General features: G+C 44.3%; 2 protein-coding genes across 13 annotated transcripts in view; both read right to left on the minus strand.

The window, feature by feature from the left end:
• FMRFa (FMRFamide propeptide) overlaps positions 1-18,536 on the minus strand; it is a 198,941-nt gene that overhangs the window by 17,830 nt on the left and 162,575 nt on the right. The window lies entirely within an intron of this gene.
• LOC139757407 (uncharacterized) lies at positions 10,550-16,537 on the minus strand. Of its 8 annotated transcripts, none has more exons than XM_071677868.1 (3): positions 15,485-16,537; positions 14,681-15,445; positions 10,550-11,638 (listed from the first exon to the last, which is right to left on the minus strand). In XM_071677868.1, the coding sequence occupies exons 1-3, from the start codon at positions 16,523-16,525 to the stop codon at positions 10,643-10,645; spliced, it is 2,802 nt and encodes a 933-aa protein (XP_071533969.1). In that variant the 5' UTR covers positions 16,526-16,537; the 3' UTR covers positions 10,550-10,642. The 8 variants fall into 8 exon arrangements, with proteins under 8 accessions (XP_071533969.1, XP_071533974.1, XP_071533973.1 ...); XM_071677873.1 differs by having other exon boundaries at positions 14,681-14,839; positions 15,122-16,537; XM_071677872.1 differs by having other exon boundaries at positions 14,681-14,839; positions 15,083-16,537.

Genomic DNA, 18,536 nt, shown 5'->3' on the forward strand with positions numbered 1-18,536 from the left:
ATTTAGTTATTCTGTACAATGGCTCCACTGATGACCTCAAATTTGTCAAACCGAAAAGACAGGCTTGTTTGTGAGGTGAATTTACCCTTAACAGCTTCCTCTCCACTGCTCCCTCGCCTCAAACTAACTTTCCAGTGAGCTCATACTTAAGGGGGAACTCTTCCAGTTAAACATCTACAAAAATGAGAGCCATACTCTAACTTTCAGACAAAAGTTTTTTTTGTTTTTTTTGGGGGTGGGTGGGTTATGAACGTTTCGGGAGAATTATATCTCCCTGCTTGTGACGGCAAGTCTGGCATAACTACATTAAATAAAAAAAGTTTTGCGATCATCCGCTTCAGTTTCTGGAGGCAGTTCACAAAGACAATTGCTTCGACCAACATTATTTTTTTTCTCCCTCTCTCTGTGTATCTACCTTAATATTTCCGACAATGATTCTAATGGGGTTTCGCTACGACCAACGCTCTGCGCGACTATCGGAGTCTGAACCTTTAAAAGAGGGAGAGATGCGCATGAGATAGAATGAACCGGATCGATGTGGTGTACGGAGGGCGACGTAGTGTCCACAGCTAAACCAGGGAACACGAAGCGGTCAAGGTAAACCAGGGAATAGTCTGTGAGGCTTGGTTGTGGAAGGTTGGCTCTGGCTTCGTTGCATCATAACACGACAGCTAAGAGAGTGGATATGTTCACATAAGTCTGCTGTTCGTCTGATCCTGGCGTTGCCTCGATGCTGCGGGAAACTGCGAATAAGTAAAGTATAAATATAATACAATATATATATATATATATATATATATATATATAAATATATATCAATTATTGTAAGGTGTAGTAAAAGTCAGACTGCAGGATAAAATTGTATCGCTTTCGGATCAACTCTCACTGTTCAGAAGGAAATGAAAAAACTCCAGGCGTATCCTCGTCATTTTGATGTCAGACTTTTACAGTAAATGATTTACATGCATATCAAGTATCATATATATATATATATATATATATATATATATATATATATATATATATATATATATATATATATATATATATATATATATATATATATATATATATTTGTCGATTTAGTCTTTATGAAGTACTAAATGTACCACTCAAAGTGAAAATCAATTCACAAAGGCCTAGGCTACAAGACGTCTGCTCTAACTTCGCTAAAAATAAATTCCAATCAGAGTTGCCATATTTCCACCTCATCACCTCAGCCTTGCACGAGTTTATTCTCCTCGTATTCTTTACCATTTGTGATATGAACCTACGAATGGACAATGGAGAATCAACAAGACTCTTTTTATGAGTTAATCTACAGCGTCTAGAATACAAGTTACTCCCTGGTATAATTCGTCCTCAGAGGTCTGGTTTAGCCGTGACTTCTAAGCTGATTCAAACATCCTGCAAAACAAAACAGTTGTTACCGTAAATTCGACTATTGAGCTCTCCCTTCCAACTCCCATCACGTAAAGATCCCTGACCAATTTTCGTGGATCAGCCCAAGACTTTGGCTTTAACAGACAGACGGTCGTGTTTACCTTTTAAAAGACTTCTGGGGTCACTCGGAAAATCTAGTTCTTGAGCAGAAAGATCGTTCGATCGGTCTGGGTATCTTGTCCTTCAACAGAACTAAGTCGATATTTTTTCTCTTGCATCAAATTTAATGGTTGGAAATCATAAAGCTTCAAGGAAGATCCTTCATCATTTCTTTAACAGAGTCTCTTCTTGTGTATGGTCCCAGAAACCAGTCTCAGCGACTTTTAAGCCCAGCCAAGTTTCAGAATCGTCACCTTCTTTCATAGACTCGTGTAACAGATTATGCTGTGGTGATTGCAACACCCTCAGAGATGTGGCAACGTGACCTTTCCTGCGACATCAACAACACGTTGACGGCATACTTGCGTGACGCCATGAACCCCAAGTCACATATCTAGTTACTTGTATATATACTGACATCAATCTCTCGAAGGCACGATGTTACATACTTTGTTATTTTCATATATTCTGATATAGATTCCTCAAGGAAGTTCGACACCTTCAGATACGAAGCAATGTACCAGATGCTTCTAAGAGTATGAAGTCTATCTCTCAGTTAGTTAGTAACTATAGTTGTTACAGACACAGCCTCCAATTATAACCATCACCAGAGTTAAAGTTATCATGTATAACAGATGTATAGCCCTCATCACATCTTCAACCTTGCCATACAAGTTTATTCCCGGGTTAAATGCTATAAAAGTGTGATGCAGACGAGGATGAATAGAAGATAAACACTATCACCATTTCTATAGTAGTGACCAGAATGCCTTTGCCAGCAAACACAAACACAAGAAGCTCAACAATACAGGTGCAGAACTACGCCATCTGCTATCCTAAGGCGCTGAAAGCAAAGTCTCCAAGGCCACGTCCTTATATCTCAAAGCTACAACCTTTTTTTTTTTTTTCCCAAAGCTATGTCCTTACTTCCAAATGGCTACAATCTCTTTCCCAAAGCTACATCCTTATTTCACAAGGGTACTACCTTTATTTCCCAAGCCTGAATACTTATTTTTCCCCAAGGCTGCCTCCTCCTACTCCAAGGCTACGTTCTCATTACCCTCACAAACAACCCATCTTTGCTAATGAGCATTCTCCATTTCCCCCCCATTTTTGCCCTCCCCCTCTCAAAGGATCTTCATGACGGTAATTAAAAAGTGGCTGCCGGCATTCTTCCCAGACGAGGAACACAGGAACGAAACAATATTAAGGCGGCTGGGGTGAGCACCTTCTCTGTGACCTGTTGTTTTTGTTATAAAGATGGTGTTTTACGTTATGCAAATACACACAAGATGTTCAGTGATACATACGCACATACATATATATATATATATATATATATATATATATATATATATATATATATATATATATATATATATATATATATATATATATATATATATATATATATATGTGTATATATATATATATATATATATATATATATAAATATATATATATATATATATATATATATATGTATATATATATATATATATATATATATATATATATATATATATATATATATATATATATATATATATATATATTCCTTTCTTGCTACAGGGAAACACGATAAATTCCCGAGTGCACTTTCGTGTAATGATCACATCATCAGAGGGAGATACGAGAAAGAAACATAACAGTCAGTTGATATACGACGAAGAGACGTAGCTAGGATAGCATTCGGTAAACAAGCTGTAGGTTTTAAAGTCTAATGATATGTTGGAGAGTTAATTAATCCAATAAAAAATGAATGAAATCTGATCTAGAATTTTAACAGGAAGAGATACAGAGAGATGGACAGGGAGCCTGACTTAAACAAGTACAGCAGCATGAACAGAGTGGTACGTAAGCATATGCATGCAAGCATAAGTGCTCTGTAATATGCTACTCCCTCGGCACTAAAGTCGGGAGCAATATGATCAAACCTGGCCCAAGCGAAGGTTAGCCGACCCACACAGGAAGCTCTGGGTTCGGCCATAAATATCTTTCATGATGATATATTATGTGTGTATTACTTGTTGTCCCTGTTGTCTTTGAGTTTCACTGGCTTCACTGGAGATTACGATGATTTAAGGGGAGGTAATATTAAACAGAGAGAGAGAGAGTGTGATCTATTCGTGTGGGGAGACGATATCAAGAGTTTAAGCAGCTCAGAAGTCATTATTTTTAACCCTTTTCTTAATATCAAAAAAATATGACGCTGATATTAATGTGGGAGAGAACATAAACACTTCCTGCTCGTCTACGTAATTTCTCAACGGAAGCAAATAAGAATACAAACTCCTTTCACATCCATAAACAAACTGCACCTCCTAAATTTCTCTTCCAATATGTTCATGATGCCCCAGGTATGTCCAAACATAAATGAACTTGAACAGAAACTTATGGAAGAGCCAAGTGAACTATGAATAATGCAATGATACTCTCTGAGTTATCTTTCCACAACATTCGTGTTGGCTGTGAAACATCTTGTCTAATCAACATATATACATTTATGATCTCGGGGGGAAAGTCGTAATGTGGGTCTTAAATATACATTTACAATGTAGAGTAACTCTAATTCCAGAGTGATGAGGACAACTTCGTACTTTATGCTTGTGTTGCTCCTCTAAATATCAGGTACCCAAACAGCCAGCAAGACTAAGCTGTGAGCTGGCCAGCTTTCTGAGATAAAGCTTAAAGTTGCTGCCGTGGATAGCAGAGAACCGTTAGCTTTCATCGCACAACCGTTGTGTATTTAATAAAAAAAAAAGTATCATTTTACAAGGGACGCATTTCACTAATCTTGGGCAAGTGTGTTTAATAACCAGAGTTTTAACACTTGTAACTTTTATGCTGACAACTGAATTAGGGATTCAAAAAAAAAACCAACCGACTGAAACAGTCAGTACGACTGAATCCAGTCAGTCCCACAAAGACAGTAGCTGACCACCTTGAGAAACAGTCATCTCTCTCTTGATTTACCTAACCCCCCTGCAATGCTGTGGGATCGGTGGATACGAGTGTTAACTCAACCAAAACCTTTGCAGGCCCCAAGACAAGCCCAGTGACAGCAAGTTACCCCAAGACAACGACTGGTTATCATAACCACGACAGCCGGGGGGGAAAAAGGTCCACACCGCAGAGAACCCGTCGACTGCAGGATGCATGTATCAATCAGGATGCGGATCATCTGCAAGGAGAAGATAAATGCAGGGAAGTCAAGGGCATGGAATCGAATATGATTAAATCCTACTTAACACGGACTTAACAGGAGGGAGAGCCACCCCTTAGCGTCGAACGTATCACAGATATACCTCTGTTTATTGATCGGTAAGTCAGTCCCTCTGAAAGGCTACTTGGGGTCGCAATAAATTTGAAGTCCACGAAGTGTCGTGGATTATAATGCTCAATCTCACCAATATGTCCGAGTCTGATATGAATATCCCATGACACGACGATCAAATTAATACCGGAATGTCTTTCGCGGTCTTCCCAGGAGGGGTGTATACTTTTAAAAATAGATGAGGGGTGCATGAAAATGAGCTCAGTAGGTGGTAGGAAAAGAAGGATCGGGGAGGAAGAAAGAGAAAGACTAAGGAAGGGATGAGGAGGAGGAGGGAAGATGATGTAGGAGCACGAGGAGAGGATTCTGGAGGAAGAGGAGGAAGAGACGAAGAACAAAGAAGGGTCAGAGATGAAGACGAAGACCACGAAGAATGTAGATATGAAGCGCAGGCTAGGCTATGTTATCATCAGGTCATGTGAATCTGTCTCGAATACTCAAAGAGTGTTCGTGAATCACCGACCCGACTTCGCTGCTTATTCTGAACATGGCGGTCGAATTATGGGCTCTACCCAACAGAGGGTTGTGTGTAGATTTAATTCAGTCGCCGGTAATTAGAGAGGATTACGAGTCGTCCAAGAATATCCACGATAATGATATGCCACAGTGGGCCTGTCTACCTGTCTACCAGTAGAGTGTCTTCTACTCAAGCTATGACTCCTTCTCGACCAGAGGGTCAGCTTTCAAGGGTGACCTCCATAAACTTGTGATGGCAGGGGGCCTTTCTTGGGGACTTTCTATTTTTTTTCTAACCTTTTCACAAAGGCTCGTGTGCGGACGTGGGTGCAAATCATCTTTCCATGAACACAACAGACACTCCGTCATAAGGCGCTTCCTGGAATAATGCAAAAGAAAAAAAAAAGAATCGTGTCTATGCTGGAAAGAGGATTAATTATAAACAAACAAAGCTGATTTTTTGCCTTCAGTTTCAAAGTGGCACACGTCCCGGGGATTTTACATAAAACCATCCAGTATTGACGCCGCACACTGTGGAAAATCTCCCCACTTGGACAGAACCTTTTTAGAACTATGACTACATGTTCTGGATACGGCCACAACCCAGAGATAAAGGGGGAGCGATTGTTGTTAACAAGTCTACGACCTGGGATGGACGAAGGTGTCACGTGTGATTTGCTTCTTACACGAAAGAAGCCATAATTAAACGCTACGGGTCCCCCATACCTGTCGGAAATGGACTGTCGGTGAAGCATTAAAGCCTTCCAGCTGGACTGTGACCATAGGACCATCGACCAAAAGGAAGGACAGCTGTTGCTGAGCACTGTCTTTGCTCCTGTCGTTGAATCCAGCTGGTTCCTGCTGTCAATGTAAGGAAGCTGTTACCACCTGTTGCACAGGTGGTCGTCACAACGTGTAATCCATCAGATGGTATCGTAACAAACTCATAGGTAACACTTTACTTCGTCCACAGACACACACACACACACACACACACACACACACACCACTTACACTCCCAACTTTCCAAGAGAAATGAAACCTAAATACGTTGCTTATTTCAATATCTCACAAGCAGAAGTAAAAAAAAAAAATCAGTTCAGACATGAGGTCGTTCTCTTCTCAAACCTTCTGATAAAATGCAGGAAATATTTCAAGCGTCTTTCATTATACCTCGCTCTGAAACAAAGACACAGACACAAACACACAAACACGTCTTCCCTAAATTGCTCAAAACCGTATGAAAATAAAACTTGGTGATATCAAAGATATTTTTTTTTCGTTTCGTCTTCATATGAAGGCAAGAGTGAGTGGAACAGTGAAGTAGGACAAGCACAAGGTTCACTGTGTGCCTGGGGCATAGCTGGTATACCTCACGACTTTGTACACAAAAGGTTTTCGCGCTTTCGTCTTCCAAAACAAAAAGACAAAGGCCTTCTGGTGATAGCAAGACGCCCCAGAGCCTTATCGACTACGTAAACAAACAACTGTTGTGAAAATTCGAAAACCAGATCTTTTTTTTCACTAGAACGTAAATGCTTCTGAATTGCCTCCTACGATTTGAAATGGCAATAGATAAACAGATTGATGGATACTCCACACACTGTTATCTATATCACAGATAGAAATGACACTACTCGCATAACTGCTATATTGTTAGAACTATTTTCTAGGAATCCCATCGAGTCATATAGATTTCTCTATCTAGAAACCCCTTATCATCTTTGCCTATCCTCCTCTTTCTCCTCAGAGAGAGAGAGAGAGAGAGAGAGAGAGAGACTGTGAGAATCTCAACCTTCATACTAATTACACCCGACTCGCTCCCATCCGTTCGTAGACGCCGCCTATATGACGCTAGGGATATACGTGGCACTTTAATCTAAGTATGAGTGTATACATTGCGAATTGTCGTGTTTATGAGCACATATATGGTGCCCAAGAGCGCGCGCGCGCGCGTGTTTGTGTGTGTGTGTGTGTGTGTGTACTACTATGCAAACCCCCCATACAACTGTGTAAACACCAGTATACATAATTTACATAAGGATGACCACTTAATTCATGATTCACGTACGTACATACGCAGAGATGTTTAATATAATCACTACACAGGAAAAATACTTTATAATCACTTGGTGTTGACGCTTCCAATTTACATATGACCCTTGCTTATACTACCAAAAGCTGGCTCCAGGTTTGGCTTAGTTGACGGTAACAAATTTGAATATCTAAATGAAGTTAATGGAGCACGTGTCTCACGGCACTTGCACCCCGTTGCAAGTCCGGAGTGAGCTGCAACTTGTTGTTTACCGTGCCATCAGTATGTGCAGACGCTTTTTTCTCGACTATAAAGGTATCAAACGAAAACATACGTGGGGAAGAAATGCTGTTAAACATATGTCAACATCAATTTACTTTTTTTCTGGAAGGAATGAAAGATGTCACACGTACGTAAATATCTATTTCGTCCCTAATTTTCTAAATCACTACAGAAACTCCGGATTTGTCAAATCCGTCTTTCACCCCATCACTCGCAACTGATGGTTACGACCCTGGACAGCGCTCCCCGCTGTCGTAACACCTCCGCAAACAATCGCAAAAACCTTCTTGATCACCAACTCACGAAACACCGACGGATAAACCCGACCGACCGAACCGACAAGACTTGGCATGTGGAATTCAAAGGGCCGATGCTGGACGCAAGAAGGGGAACATGTTGACTCAACTCAGGACTTCTCCATAAGCCTCCTCCGGCCCTAGCAGACAACCCGCCACCACGGTAATGGAATTACCAATTATTGTCACATTGGCAATTAATTAGGACACGCGGTAAGGGGGGCGGCATGGGGGGGGGGGGGGTCAGGGTAGGAGGACCATTCAATAAGGGTAGGAGGTCAGGGGGAGGGGAGTACACTGGAAAGCGAGGTCACAGTGAAACCACAGGCGACTCAGCACAGAATTCTGGACAGTATTGAGCGAAGTTGTCCAAGGTTGATCAATGGAAGAGTACTGGCACATAAGGTGTTAAGGGAGGTTGGGAGAGGAACTATAGAGTCAGAATATGAAAAACTTCGGATTTGGGGAGTTTTTTCCCGGATAGAAGGAGTTATCTCTAATCCGGAAACTCCCCTTATCCGACAGACCGGAACAAAAACCCCTAACCGGCTCTTTTATCGTTTCCGATAATGGAGGTTTTACTGCAGACCCCAAGCACAGAGAGAGAGAAGGGCAGACAGTTTCCTCAGTGTAGCCAATAACCACGCGGTCAAAATCCCATCGGGTGGGTGGGAGGATCCAGCCAGCAATGTTGGCCACACTGGAGGACTAAGGATGATATAATGGGTGTGTGTGTGTGGGGGATCACCACCCATTTTCCTCTCCCCCTCTCTAGCCAGTGGGTCACCCTGGTGCCCGGCCAATGAAAAGGTCGCTTTGAAAGCCTCACTAATCCAACCACAAGGGGCGCGCACAGCCATACCCTAGGAGTGACGTCGTTATCAGGCCACACTAATGTAGTGATCAGACGACCCCATTCCACTGACGTCGTGAATTCCAATGTAAAGTCACTAAGTGATGTCAACACTACGTCACACACCTTAAAGTGACGTCATCACTATGCCACACCCACCAGTCACGTCACCAGCCTCCCACATCCACAAACGTGACGTCAAGCCACGCCCACAAGTGTTAGTTAAGACTTTCGTAACCTTTAAAGTTTAATATCGTGTGGCAGACGAATACAGCGTTGTGGCAAATTACAGCGGCGTCTGAAATAGACGATTTCAGTCCGCTAAATCAATTACAGTGGATAAGGTACGTATGGGTCAAGCACTCTGCTTTAAAGGGCCAAAACTCAGCGATACCGACATCCTGTTTTAGTACCGATTTACACCACTATTTACACCCTGACGAAAATACCGTCCCATTACACTATGACGCATGTGTTCTACCATTGGCTTATGGTAACGTAAATATGTTTCACTTCCAACACTTGTGGCCCTACCACATCCACCACAAACACACCACACCACAACCCCTTCAAAGAGACCTCACCACAACCCCTTCAAACAGGCCTTACCACAAGCACCACAAACAGAACCTCACCACAACCACAATACAAAGGCCTCACCACAAGCACCACAAACAAAACCTCACCACAACCACAACACAAAGGCCTCAACACATCCACCTCAAACAAAACCTCACCACAACCACAACACACAGGCCTCACCACAAGCACCACAAACAGAACCTCACCACAACCACAATACAAAGGCCTCACCACAACCACTACAAACAGAATCTAACTACAAAGGCCCCACCACAAACCAGCCTCACCACCACACACATACACACACACCAGAGCACACAACCCCACCACCACTTCCTCAGGCCGAACATAACGTTTCAACGGTGGGGAGAGACGGGGCGAGACATCTTCAGGTAAGACACATCCTCCCCCAGCATAAGCCCCTCTGAACCAAGGGGCGCCGCTTCCTGGTCGCAAGCCGTCAACGAACGCTGTGAGGGAGGGAGGAGAGGAGGAGGAGGGTGGTTCCTCCCTGTGGTATCACTAGACGCGTGTAATAAATTCCTGACTGTGGTGTGGCGGTGGTGGTGGTGGTAGAAGGAGGGGAGGAGCAGTTTGCTTAACGGACTGGGCAGGATGGCCAACGTAATAGGAATAGTTAAGGAGATTGCTAGCGCCCGGACGCACGGGGTTATACAAACTATCCATTGGATATCACACACATACACACACACACACACACACTCTCTCTCGCATGCCTTATCTCGCCTTATCTTCTTAAAGAGGGGTTTATCGCAACGAACAACCAGGGGCTGAGGAGTTGATACATAAACCTTAATGTATCACGTAGAGCATTTTTTTCCCCTACTGTACCGGAGAAGACCAAAACCCACCTGATTATATGAGAATTTTTACTGGTCTGGTCATCAATACAGCTCGAGCGAAATGAGTTCGAATCTAAGTATTGGATGCATCAATAAAAGCAGAGAATTACCTAAATTCTTGGGGTAAAAAATTTATAAAAAATGACACCAAAAGGCAAAGGATGACTGTCCATGGTGGGATATAGCCATGGATGACTGTCCATGGTGGGATATTGCCATGGATGACTGTCCATGGTGGGATATAGCCATGGATGATTTGGATGACTGAATGAAATAGTTTATAAACAATTGATCTTGATATCATGTTAATTAAAAATATACAATAATAACATGGCAAAGCCTCACACATTCCCAGAGACAGTTGGGTCACCAGACTCCACAGCCTTCATTGGGTCATCAATCAAGACGCCAGAAACCTTCGGTATCCTCCGCCCAGTCATCACCAGACACTACAGCCTCAGACTTCACCTCTTCGGCTACAACATCAGTCACAACTTTAGACTTCACCTTTTGGGACACATCTGGAGCTCTGTTCTTCCGACGAGTTCTGGCCTTCTTCTTACGAACTACGTCGTTGCCAGACTTCACCTCTTGGGCCACATCATCAGTCACAACTTCAGACTTCACCTCTTCGGCTACATCATCAGTCACAACTTCAGACTTCACCTTTTGGGACACATCTGGAGCTCTGTTCTTCCGACGAGTTCTGGCCTTCTTCTTACGAACTACGTCGTTGCCAGACTTCACCTCTTGGGCCACATCATCAGTCACAACTTCAGACTTCACCTCTTCGGCTACATCATCAGTCACAACTTCAGACTTCACCTTTTGGGACACATCTGGAGCTCTGTTCTTCCGACGAGTTCTGGCCTTCTTTTTACGAACTACGTCGTTGCCAGACTTCACCTCTTGGGCCACATCATCAGTCACAACTTCAGACTTCACCTCTTCGGCTACATCATCAGTCACAACTTCAGACTTCACCTCCTTTCCGGCCTCAGCTGGAGCTCTGTTCTTCCGACGAGTTCTGGCCTTCTTCTTACGAACTACGTCGTTGCCAGACTTCACCTCTCGGGCTACATCATCAGTCACAACTTCAAACTTCACCTCTTCGGCTACACCATCAGTCACAACTTCAGACTTCACCTCCTTTCCGGCCTCAGCTGGAGCTCTGTTCTTCCTACGAGTTCTGGCCTTCTTCTTATGAACTACGTCGTTGCCAGACTTCACCTCTTCGGCTACATCATCAGTCACAACTTCAAACTTCACCTCTTGGGCTACATCATCAGTCACAACTTCAGACTCCACCTCCTTTCCGGCCTGAGCTGGAGCTCTGTTCTTCCGACGAGTTCTGGCCTTCTTCTTACGAACTACGTCGTTGCCAGACTTCACCTCTTCGGCTACATCATCAGTCACAACTTCAGACTTCACCTCTTGGGCCACATCATCAGTTACAACTTCAGACTTCACCTCTTGGGCTACATCATCAGTCGCAACTTCAGACTTCACCTCCTTTCCGGCCTGAGCTGCAGCTCTGTTCTTCTTACGAGCTCTGGTCTTCTTCTTACGAACTACGTCGTTGCCAGACTTCACCTCTTCGGCTACATCATCAGTCACAACTTCAAACTTCACCTCTTCGGCTACATCATCAGTCACAACTTCAGACTTCACCTCTTCGGCCACATCACACAAAGGTGGAACTTCCCTACTCTGAGCTGGGGCCTTCCTGTTCTTTTTACCACTCTGAACGGCTTCCTTGTCGTCCTTAACAGAAACCGGAGCTGTAGGGCTGCTGGCGTTCTTCTTACCAGACCCCATCTTCTTCTCCTTGCTCTTGGCCATGACGGGGTCCTTGCATCTCCTGGCGCGCACACACCTCAGGAGTATCTTTATTAGCGCCACCAGGAGAAGCAACCCGACGGCCATGCCCACCTGCCAGGACAGGAGGACCTCCTTCCGTAGCACGCCCTTGAGGAGGTCGAGGCAGATTGTCCATACGCTGGGCTCGGACGCCATGTCCCTCAAGGTCAGTACATTCCGCACTAAATGTCTCAAGTCTGAGCCGATCTCAACTGGGGCAGTGAAGTCTTTGTACTCCACCTGTCCGAAGAAAGGGACGTAGAGGGAGTGAGCCTCCCTGTGTCTCTTCCTCAGGAGGGAAAGCAGCCTCAACTCCTCATTCTCCAGGGCCCTGAACAACAGGGCGGTCGCCATCGTCACCAGAAACACACCACACACAACTACAAACGTGTCTAATTTATAATGATTCATTTTCAATTATAATTTATTTTCCGGCAATGATATAAGGAAGACATGGCAAGGAATGATAAACAGGAAAGGCATGGAAACGAGGAACATTTGCTCCCACGATCGTGGTGGTGGAGGTGTTGGCCAGGATGGTGGCTGGAGTTGTCTGTCGGTCTGCCAGGTGTGATGAAGACACATCTACGAGGGACGGGTGCCGGGCGGGTGATGGACATCTTCCCTTCTTGTGTTACTTGCACAAAGAGGGAATAGATGAATGAACCAGATGATAGATAGAAAGATAGATAGATATTTGATTAGAGGACATTATTTCTATTTCTCAAGCGCTGAGCTTTGAATACTGCAGACTTGCCAGCCATGTCACAGCCGGTTGGGAGGTATGTAAACCACAGACACACTTAGAGAGGGCGTTAGTGTGAAGATAGATTTATAAACCCGCCATATTTCGCGAGTTATATGCAAGCAATATGGTCCTCCCCCTGCAACACTAGTATTGCCAGCCATGGTCATCACTGCAGAAGGAGGCACCACTCACCGCATCTTCACTACACCTTGGACCATACGTCACCTTCAAGCCTCAACAAATGCACTGCGGAACTACAACCCTGTTGTAGGGTTTGACCTGAGGCCAACTTCCCTACGTGCTCATCTTCACTACAACCGAAAGACAGAGAGACAGACGGACATAGGGCTTGAGAGAGAGAGAGAGAGAGAGAGAGAGAGAGAGAGAATCACATGAAAATGACGCATACAGTTTTCTAACTACGTTCTTCCAATCAAATAACACTACCTGTATCGAAATGCTAACAGACCGCAAAGAGAAAACGTAATGTTGAAATTTAGATGAGGAAGGTAAACTAAAAAAAGGGGGGGGGGCAGTTTGCTTAACGGACTGGGCAGGTTGGCCAACGTAATAGGAATAGTTAAGGAGATTGCTAGCGCCCGGACGCACGGGGTTATACAAACTATCCATTGGATATCACACACATACACACACACACTCCGCTTGCCTTATCTCGCCTTATCTTCTTAAAAGAGATCTATGGGTTTATCGCAACGAACAACCAGGGGCTGAGGAGTTGATACATAAACCTTAAGGTATCACGTAGAGCATTTTTTTTCCCCGTACAGTACCGGAGAAGACCAAAACCCACCTGATTATATGAGAATTTTTACTGGTCTGGTCATAAATACAGCTCCAGCGAAATGAGTTCGAATCGAATCATTAATGCATCAATAAAAGCAGAGAATTACCTAAATTTTTTGGGGTAAGAAATTTATAAAAAATGACACCAAACGAAGTTGAATACAATACTTCTCGTAAATCTGTATCATTCTTCCCTTACACGAGGCAAAATATAATTCTTCCCTACAAACTTATATTTCATAGCCCTTACAATCCGTATCACTAGATTTCAAAGGCAAAAGCCCTTTGTTGTCCATTTTCCGGGCGCAACCTCGCCATTACAATTATCATAAATATCACTGATATCATCATAATCATTATCTATTATCATTATCATTAATTATTATTATTTCTATTACCATCATGATTCCAGATATTAGTATTGATATTACTATCATCATCATCATCATTTACCATATATACATACATATTAATATGTTATTGATATCATTATTCTTTTCATTATTATTATTGATGTTACTATCATTATCATCATCATTACTGATATCATTAATATCAATATCATAATTATCATTATTGCTATCATGACCTCTTGTGGGGCCCTTAGCGGCCCACCCTCCTATATCCATGGTGGGATATAGCCATGGATGACTGTCAATGGTGGGATATAGCCATGAATGACTGTCAATGGTGGGATATAGCCATGAATGACTGTCAATGGTGGGATATTGCCATGGATGACTGTCCATGGTAGGATATAGCCATGGATGATTTGGATGACTGAATGAAATAGTTATAAACAATTGATCTTGATATCATGTTCAATAAAAATATACAATAATAACATGGCAAAGCCTCACACATTCCCAGAGACAGTTGGGTCACCAGACTCCACAGCCTTCATTGGGTCATCAATCAAGACGCCAGAAACCTTCGGTATCCTCCGCCCAGTCATCACCAGACACTACAGCCTCAGACTTCACCTCTTGGGCTACAGCATCAGTCACAACTTTAGACTTCACCTTTTGGGACACATCTGGAGCTCTGTTCTTCCGACGAGTTCTGGCCTTCTTCTTACGAACTACGTCGTTGCCAGACTTCACCTCTTCGGCTACATCATCAGTCACAACTTCAAACTTCACCTCTTCGGCTACATCATCAGTCACAACTTCAGACTTCACCTCCTTTCCGGCCTGAGCTGGAGCTCTGTTCTTCCGACGAGTTCTGGCCTTCTTCTTACGAACTACGTCGTTGCCAGACTTCACCTCTTGGGCCACATCATCAGTCACAACTTCAGACTTCACCTCTTCGGCTACATCATCAGTCACAACTTCAGACGTCACCTCCTTTCCGGCCTCAGCTGGGGCTCTGTTCTTCCGACGAGTTCTGGCCTTCTTACGAACTACGTCGTTGCCAGACTTCACCTCTTGGGCCACATCATCAGTCACAACTTCAGACTTCACCTCTTGGGCTACATCATCAGTCACAACTTCAGACTTCACCTCCTTTCCGGCCTGAGCTGGAGCTCTGTTCTTCCGACGAGTTCTGGCCTTCTTCTTACGAACTACGTCGTTGCCAGACTTCACCTCTTGGGCTACATCATCAGTCACAACTTCAAACTTCACCTCTTGGGCCACATCATCAGTCACAACTTCAGACTTCACCTCTTGGGCTACATCATCAGTCACAACTTCAGACTTCACCCCCTTTCCGGCCTCAGCTGGAGCTCTGTTCTTCCGACGAGTTTTGGCCTTCTTCTTACGAACTACGTCGTTGCCAGACTTCACCTCTTGGGCGACATCATCAGTCACAACTTCAGACTTCACCTCTTGGGCCACATCATCAGTCACAACTTCAGACTTCACCTCTTGGGCTACATCATCAGTCACAACTTCAGACTTCACCTCCTTTCCGGCCTGAGCTGGAGCTCTGTTCTTCCGACGAGTTCTGGCCTTCTTCTTACGAACTACGTCGTTGCCAGACTTCACCTCTTGGGCTACATCATCAGTCACAACTTCAAACTTCACCTCTTGGGCCACATCATCAGTCACAACTTCAGACTTCACCTCTTGGGCTACATCATCAGTCACAACTTCAGACTTCACCCCCTTTCCGGCCTCAGCTGGAGCTCTGTTCTTCCGACGAGTTCTGGCCTTCTTCTTACGAACTACGTCGTTGCCAGACTTCACCTCTTCGGCTACATCATCAGTCACAACTTCAAACTTCACCTCTTCGGCTACATCATCAGTCACAACTTCAGACTTCACCTCTTGGGCCTCATCACACAAAGCTGGAACTTCCCTACTCTGAGCTGGGGCCTTCCTGTTCTTTTTACCACTCTGAACGGCTTCCTTGTCGTCCTTAACAGAAACCGGAGCTGTAGGGCTGCTGGCGTTCTTCTTACCAGACCCCATCTTCTTCTCCTTGCTCTTGGCCATGACGGGGTCCTTGCATCTCCTGGCGCGCACACACCTCAGGAGTATCTTTATTAGCGCCACCAGGAGAAGCAACCCGACGGCCATGCCCACCTGCCAGGACAGGAGGACCTCCTTCCGTAGCACGCCCTTGAGGAGGTCGAGGCAGATTGTCCATACGCTGGGCTCGGACGCCATGTCCCTCAAGGTCAGTACATTCCGCACTAAATGTCTCAAGTCTGAGCCGATCTCAACTGGGGCAGTGAAGTCTTTGTACTCCACCTGTCCGAAGAAAGGGACGTAGAGGGAGTGAGCCTCCCTGTGTCTCTTCCTCAGGAGGGAAAGCAGCCTCAACTCCTCATTCTCCAGGGCCCTGAACAACAGGGCGGTCGCCATCGTCACCAGAAACACACCACACACAACTACAAACGTGTCTAATTTATAATGATTCATTTTCAATTATAATTTATTTTCCGGCAATGATATAAGGAAGACATGGCAAGGAATGATAAACAGGAAAGGCATGGAAACGAGGAACATTTGCTCCCACGATCGTGGTGGTGGAGGTGTTGGCCAGGATGGTGGCTGGAGTTGTCTGTCGGTCTGCCAGGTGTGATGATGAAGACACATCTACGAGGGACGGGTGCCGGGCGGGTGATGGACATCTTCCCTTCTTGTGTTACTTGCACAAAGAGGGAATAGATGAATGAACCAGATGATAGATAGATAGATATTTGATTAGAGGACATTATTTCTATTTCTCAAGCGCTGAGCTTTGAATACTGCAGACTTGCCAGCCATGTCACAGCCGGTTGGGAGGTATGTAAACCACAGACACACTTAGAGAGGGCGTTAGTGTGAAGATAGATTTATAAACCCGCCATATTTCGCCATGGTCATCACTGCAGAAGGAGGCACCACTCACCGCATCTTCACTACACCTTGGACCACACGTCACCTTCAACCCTCAACAAATGCACTGCGGAACTACAACCCTGTTGTAGGGTTTGACCTGAGGCCAACTTCCCTACGTGCTCATCTTCACTATAACCGAAAGACAGAGAGACAGACAGACATAGAGAGAAGAGAAGAGAGAGAGAGAGAGAGAGAGAGAGAGAGAGAGAGAGAGAGAGAGAGAGAGAGAGAGAGAGAGAGAGAGAGAGAGAGAGATCACATGAAAATGACGCATACAGTTTTCTAACTACGTTCTTCCAATCAAATAACACTACCTGTATCGAAATGCTAACAGACCGCAAATAGAAAACGTGATGTTGAAATTCAGATGAGGAAGGTAAACTAAAATAGATTTCCAACCATCATTCCCACCGAAATGAATTTTTGGACAATGACGGCCTCCAATATGGCTGGCATATTTTTTGACATCAATTTCCTAGTTTGGAAGCAACACAGTGTTGTCAGCGCAAGGTCTATCATACCAGTACGTAAAATGAGCGGGATTTTTTTTTTTTTTAATGTTTGGCCATGACAGGAGAGAAATAAGATATTAAAGACATCCTTTATTATCACGTCCTAAAAGTAAGACTAAAAAAATAGAAGAAAAAAATATATAGAAGGTTAAACAACGTTGTTCTATATATATATATATATATATTTTCCACCCTTCGAAGGCTCAAGCCGTCTGTTATTGACGCTCCCGCGGCTCTAAAGGGAAAAATGCGAGTCGTAGAGAGAGAGAGAGAGAGAGAGAGAGAGAGAGAGAGAGAGAGAGAGAGAGAGAGAGAGAACTAACACATATCGAAATCGACGTTACTAACGACGCCGGTTTCAACACAGGGTCGGGTCGGGGTGGTGGGCGGTGTACTACACCACTGAACCATCCTGTACCATAGAAACTCATTAAACCTTTCTCTCCGAGTGAGAGGCACCAGAGCTAAGACGTCTTTCGGTTCCGCCAGATCAAAGGAGTGGGTGGGTGAGGCGCTCTATATAAAGAGGCCATCGATAGCGGGAAAGGAAGAGGTGCCCCCCCTTCAATTACCAGCGACAGTAGGATTACGTGTGCGACACCCCGTCCGCCTTTTTTTTTTTTTTCCCTAGTCTCTCTCTCTCTCTCTCTCTCTCTCTCTCTCTCTCTCTCTCTCTCTCTCTCTCTCTCTCTCTCTCCTCCTAAGGACATTCCCCGCAGCGACAGCCGTAACTGCCTATCCCACTTTAGGGGTTAAATACACTCTGGTTAAATGGTCTACTATTACTACTACCACACCCCTGTTGAAGAGGGTCGAGTGCTCCAGTACTCTGTGTACGTCAGAGAAGCTACTGTGTACCTAACCAGACGAGGGGGTAAAGTGGTAGGAACATGATACTACGTGAAGTACATCTACAATGGAGGCAATCAAATTTCCCCCGAGCCGCCTATGGATAGGGAATGAGGTAAGGCGTCTCCCAGGCCTTCGTCTACTGGTACAGAAGAACACTAAAGCCATATACCCCATATCCTTACCAC

This window comes from Panulirus ornatus, chromosome 26, assembly GCF_036320965.1.
Source record: "Panulirus ornatus isolate Po-2019 chromosome 26, ASM3632096v1, whole genome shotgun sequence".
NCBI classification, from domain to species: Eukaryota; Metazoa; Arthropoda; class Malacostraca; order Decapoda; family Palinuridae; genus Panulirus; species Panulirus ornatus.

What these genes read in the sequence shown, in the direction of transcription:
- LOC139757407 (XM_071677867.1), bottom strand. Translation starts at nt 16,525, where the DNA reads ATGAATCATTATAAATTAGACACGTTTGTAGTTGTGTGTGGTGTGTTT. An exon ending in CTCCAGATGTGTCCCAAAAG is followed by an intron (nt 11,639 to 14,680) that starts GTGAAGTCTAAA and finishes GTAGCCGAAGAG; the next exon opens with GTGAAGTCTGGCAACGACGT.